The sequence below is a fragment of the Neomonachus schauinslandi genome, chromosome 4 (genome assembly GCF_002201575.2).
Source record: "Neomonachus schauinslandi chromosome 4, ASM220157v2, whole genome shotgun sequence".
NCBI classification, from domain to species: Eukaryota; Metazoa; Chordata; class Mammalia; order Carnivora; family Phocidae; genus Neomonachus; species Neomonachus schauinslandi.
This window is the reverse complement of record NC_058406.1, coordinates 167,743,748-167,749,747: the sequence shown is the minus strand read 5'-3', so window position 1 is coordinate 167,749,747 and position 6,000 is coordinate 167,743,748. Positions and strand designations below refer to the sequence as shown.

Genomic DNA, 6,000 nt, shown 5'->3' with positions numbered 1-6,000 from the left:
TAGAGTTTTCTGAAAGCTTCACAAACTCCTTCCTTCATTCCCCATGCATAAGGGGAGAAAAGTTGATATGGCTAAACCCAAAACAAGGAAAAATGGGGCCATATTAGTAACAGGGGGCAATTTAACAGGAGGATTATAAATAATATTATTTGGAAAAAATCCTCTCTCTCTTTTTTTTTTTCTTTTCAATTTCTAAAGTTCCTCTTTCCTCAAATCAGAGTTAAAACCTGGAGCCCTGGGATTCAGCTGTGGGCCTATTGAAAGAGACCAAGGCAACTGCTTGGTAGACCTCAGTGAAAGTCATCGATCAGAAGCACGGAAGTTGTCTGTGTGATTCCATATGGTCTGGAACAGGTCACAGGCTAGAAGTTTCTCAGATAGAGATTTGGGGTTGAAGTATTTTTATATCTGTGCAAACAGGAGGACCTTTCCAGTGTGGCTATAGCCATGGTGAATGACCAAAAAGTAGGGGATCTTGGCTTCAAAGACAGAAAATACCTATGCATTCCTAACAGAAGGCCTTCCCATATGTCTGGCTTTGAGCAAGGGCAAGTTAGCCTAATCATCACCATCCGACTGTCCAATTATCCACTGGGCTAAATAGACAGTCGCTTAGGGGTCTAGGGAGAGGCGGCAGAGCAAATGCCAAGAGAACATTTCATTTGACACATAGACAACCACATCCTGCACAACTAGTAATTCAAACTCTCTCTGAGGATCCATGTAACTTGGTGAGCTATAGGCTCAATAATATACTGTGTATGAAAATGTTCAAAATCATCAAAGAAGACCATGGCAATGGGGATTCCAAACCTCAGTTCAGCATTTTCTACTTGTCTTGAGTCAGAATGCATTTGGTGTAATTAGAAAGACAAGGATGTATAAAAATAACTGCGATGATAGTCACAGAGAAATAACGAATGTATAGCATCTGCAGAGTTACTTTTTCTTCTTGACAAACTCACAGACAAAGTACATGGTAAGATGGCACTCTGTGTCATTCCATCTGCCTGAGCTCAGCATTTCCACACAGTCCTCGTGACCATAGGGGTCACTAGGCTCCCCCTCTTTCCAGTTGCTGTAGTTCTGTAGTGGAGTGTTGTCCGTGAACACATACTGTCCCTCCTTTTCAAGGTCATTCACCCCGATGAACACCCGGAAAAAGCCACTCTTGGCCACATAGTCAGCGATGAGTGTGTTGGCAGCTTCGTCCTTTGGCATGGCCAGCATCCCACCCCGGATCCGGCAGTGGGTCAGGGATTCCCTATAGTTCTTCTCCTCCTGCACGATGTAGTAGAATTTCTCCTCAGTTTCCCTAATCCCTGCTATGACTTTGCAGAGAGGAAAAGATGAGCATGATTAAGCATCTCAAAAGGAGAAAAGGCAAGTATATAATATTGCTGGATTTAAATTCATTTATTTGGTGTTCAACAATTATTTTGCAAGTCTCTAGTCTGAGGTAGGCACTGGTTAGATATTTTTATCACCTTTGTAGTTATCAAATGGAAAACAAGGCCCTGCCATTTGTCCTCCCTGTCCTTCCTCCTTAACTTCCCACACAACTGTGGAGAAGAGACTATTTTGACAAAGGTTTGTTATATGAGTTGCCACTTAGCTCCTCTCAGGCTACTTTCCCATCCTACTTTATGCTTTGCCATACTTAGAGTCCCAAGATCATGCCCTTCTCTTTTCCATTTCCATGACTTTCATGGCTGGAAAGTCTTCTCACTGCTTTCCCTGGAAAACTCCTACTTGTCATTTAGATCCCAGTGGAAATATTTTCTCCCATAAGAGCCTTTCCAGTGTCTCTGGACAGGCATGGGGCTCTTGTGCACACTCCCCCATGTTTCCATAGCTCTTCCTCTTCCTCTTTTGTATCACTCAACACATTCTAGTGTAATTGTTGGTCGCATGCCTCATGTACTAAACCATGAATGTCTTGGGGACAATGACCATGTCTTTACCACTCTGTAGCCTCAGACCCCGCAAGAGGGCATGGGATGGTAAAAGCTTATTGAATGGACATAGGAATAATATAGAAGTTTGTCACCTTTGGGCTGAATTCCTGGGCTATGAACATGTACATAGATTGAGTTTGTCCATGTTCACTCCATGTACATGAAGTACTAAGCTACTGAATAAGCTTCAGGACAGAATTGGGGACTCAGAATCATCCTGAGCTCATAATATGTTAAATATGTTTTAGGCTTTGGGGGCATCTACATATATTTCTTTGGGTCTATAAATCAAAATTTACTAAGAAATCTGTGACCACGCCAATAAATGTCAAAAACTGTTGCTCTATGTGGAAGCTCTAGGGTCTGTTTTTTTTTTTTTTAATGAGAATCCAAGTCATGTCAGAGACAGCGTCTCAGTACTAATTATAACCAGATTTATAATTAAGAGTATTACAAGACGAAGATGAACACAAGATGGCATATGTGTGTTTCTAATAATGTACAACAAACATAGCTGGGTTACAATAAATAAAAGTACAACAAAAGAAGACCAGTTTCAACTGTAACTACAATAGATTCTTCATTCATACTGTCTCAGAAGAGAACACATTAAGCCACCTTAAGGGCTTCACTGCTAACTACAATGGGGAAATGGCAAGGGGTAACAAAAATGCCTAATGTGGGAAGATGCACAATTCAGAGAAACGCATAATGTTCTGTTGATGTGTTTTGAGGGTAGGGCCATCTGTGAAACCAGTATTCAAATCCCTGATCCCCTGTTAATTAGCTCTGTATCCATGGGCAAGGTAATTTCTCTAAGCTTCAGGGTAATCACAATACCTACACCCTGGGTATAAATTCAAGTACTCAAGAAAATAGCTATTGCTTTTACCATTACTTCTCTTTTCTGAGATGCTAGCTCTGTTTGGCTCTTCCTGTCCCTTTTTATTCTTAAGGCGTGGCTTGCCAAACTCTACCCTTTTCTCCATTCCCCTCTCTCCAGAAAGTATCTTTTTCTATCCATAGGCAATGTGATACATGTGAATATATGTAGGTGGTGGTCCCAGAGTGCCCTGAAGTCTGAGAGATAATTAGCATTTTGAGACACCTATACATTGGTGATACTATCTCAGTAGGTCTTTGCCTGATCCTAGGTATTCCCCACTAGGAATCCTGGAATTGCAATGTCAAAAGAGATTAAATTGGTAGACAGCGCAAGGCAAAAGACGATATACTCACCATTCTTGACAAACTTCATAGATGTTTTGAGGCGAGCAACACTAATATCCAGTTGTCCAACAACTTTCCGGTACCTTCCGCAGTCACAGACGGTGCCTTTTAAATGACAAAAACTGTGAATTCATGTTGGAGCACATAAAGATCAGTTGGAAAGGGCAGTTGCTCTCTTCTCAATCTTTACTATCTTTTCCTAGTCTGGCTATATTGAGTTGGCTGCACAGATACAACTAATCAAACAAGTCATAATTTATTTAGATTGAAGGTAGAATTCTGATGGGGGGGCAAAGAAACATTTAAATTTGTGTCACGTGTCCTACTAACATGGCCTTCTGAAAAAGGCTAATACTTTTAGTCTTTTACTTAAAACAAGGCTTCTACATTACATTGTCTTCAGGAATTTACAAAATACCTTTTTAAGTATTTTGGATGGGTTAAAACATAGCTCTAAACCAGGTTTTTAAAGAGAAGAATAAATATGGCCAACCCCTGCACACATACTGTGGACCATTTGGCATTTTTGTTGAACACAGAATGTGTCCATCCAATTTCAAAATAAAATCTTTACAGCTTTCTTAAAACAAATTTCTAGCCAGTCTCCTCTTCTCTTAATTGCATTGCTCACTGGCCACACAACTCTCCCAAGACAGGAGAAAACTTTCATGATGAAACCAAATGATAATTCTGATTATCCATTTCAAGTACAGCTTGAATGATCCTTGAATGTTTCAAGGACTAAGTTGAAGTCTTGTGAATAGATTCAACTTATAATTTCAAGGGCCAGTTGTCCCATTTGTGGATTAACTCTGATTTTAATTTCTGCCATTAATTCCCTCTTTGTTCATTTACCTTTTCAACTACCTGCTGATACCGTGACAGAGAAAGAAATGTAAAGAAAATGATGTGAAATTCAAATGATCCCCTTTTTCTATTTAATGGCTGCTTCATGTAATCAGTCCCTTTTGCTTTCTTCTTTGGCAGTTGAAAAGCAAAAAGAATTTCATTAGCCAAAGGGGGGAAAAATATGTGGCTTTATTTATCCACATTCACAGTTAAATATAAGAAATTTAAGGGGCGCCTGGGTGGCTCAGTCGTTAAGCGTCTGCCTTCGGCTCAGGTCATGATCCCAGGATCCTGGGATCGAGCCCCACATTGGGCTCCCTGCTCGGCGGTGAGACTGCTTCTCCCTCTCCCACTCCCCCTGCTTGTGTTCCCTCTTTCGCTGTGTCTCTCTCTGTCAAATAAATAAATGAAATCTTAAAAAAAAAAAAAAGAAATTTAAAACAGTTCTTAGAATTAGTCTTCACTACAACTCTGTGACCTCCCCCAGAGCAATCTACTTTTTTCCCTGCACATAGCACTGGAAATAAAATTCCTTCAGGACTCAGGGAGACTCTCCCTGACCACTGAAGGCACATTCTGTATCCATGGGGTCTTTCCAGATCGGGCCAGTTTGCTGTGGGCAAACTGCTGTCCCCTGTTTGGTTGAGATGCTGGTGGAATGTAGGGCACACTGGTACAGTCCTAACTGCTGAGGCCATGGTGGGTTTTCCTCTGCTCTAGGACGATGAGGGCTGCTTCCTGATGTGCTGGGCTTGCTTCCTCCCACTAAGCATGACTAGGATGGAATGTGCCATCATTCCCTTCCCCAGGGCTTGGAAAGTCACCAGCAGATAGAGAGGAAAGTTCCCTTCTTTCCTTCCCTCTAGCCCAAGCAAAATAAGGTTAAGCATTGAGAGGACTATTGTTTTTTCATAAAAATGCATTTATTTTTAAAGATGAATACATTTGGAATGACGCTAGAAATTTAAGAGAAAAATGAGCTTGTCATACCTGCTTTGCCTTTTCCTCCTGGTACCCCGGGCAAACCCTTTTCCCCTTTGTCACCTGAACAAAAACAACAGCCATGAAAGGAACAATTAACTAAAATGGTGGAATCATTTCTGGCAGACAATATCTTACATACCTAAAAACATAGGAAAGAGTTTTTAAATTTCATTTACAATATCTCCAACTAATATTCCCTGGTTTTATATAAATAATTCGATTTTGAGTTGGCTGCACAGATACAACTAATCAAACAAGTCATAATTTATTTAGATTGAAGGTAGAATTCTGATGGGGGGGCAAAGAAACATTTAAATTTGTGTCACATGTCCTACTAACATGGCCTTCTGAAAAAGGCTAATACAATTCTCTGCATGCTTTTAACTTTCAAAGTACCATTGTTCTGTATATCTGAATTAATTGATTAGTACATTGTAGTGTCTGTGTATTTATTATGCTCCCATGTTCTTCCATATGGCTTTGCCCTTGGATTTTCAAAAACATATATTGTGCTTTTTCTTTTTCTTTTTTTTAATTTTATTATGTTATGTTAGTCACCATGCAATACATCATTAGTTTCTGATATGGTGATCCACGATCCATTGTTTTCGTATAACACCCACTGCTTAGTTTAATTCAAATATTTACTATTTATTACTTACTCTATGCAAGACAAAAAGCTTGGCACTTTGAGAGGATATAAAGAGAGACAAGATTAAACTGACCTGAAGGGGTTTATGCTTTTTGAAAAGATGTGATGTATGCAAATATCTGTAATATAAAGTTGTGTCAAATATATTATGCTGAAATATCAACCTTGATAATTTTCCCCTCTGCTCTGCTTTGTATGTGGCCATTTTCTTATTCAGTCAGAGACATCCACAAAATAATTCTCAGAGAATCAGGATTATTAAAGCAGAGAGAAAAAAATGTTGATTTTTTTTTTCAACTTCAAAATAAGCCCTTGAAGCCTACATCA

The 6,000-nt window shown here is 39.6% G+C and overlaps 1 protein-coding gene across 1 annotated transcript in view; it reads right to left on the bottom strand.

Moving 5' to 3' along the window:
- Positions 1-939: 939 nt before the first annotated feature.
- Positions 940-6,000, bottom strand: part of COLEC10 (collectin subfamily member 10) — a 36,237-nt gene continuing 31,176 nt past the window's right edge. The window contains exons 4-6 of the mRNA XM_021688591.1: positions 5,028-5,081; positions 3,198-3,293; positions 940-1,331 (exon numbers count right to left, since the gene is read on the bottom strand). Coding sequence (XP_021544266.1) covers positions 940-1,331; positions 3,198-3,293; positions 5,028-5,081 — 542 coding nt within the window. The remainder of the gene's footprint in view (positions 1,332-3,197; positions 3,294-5,027; positions 5,082-6,000) is intronic.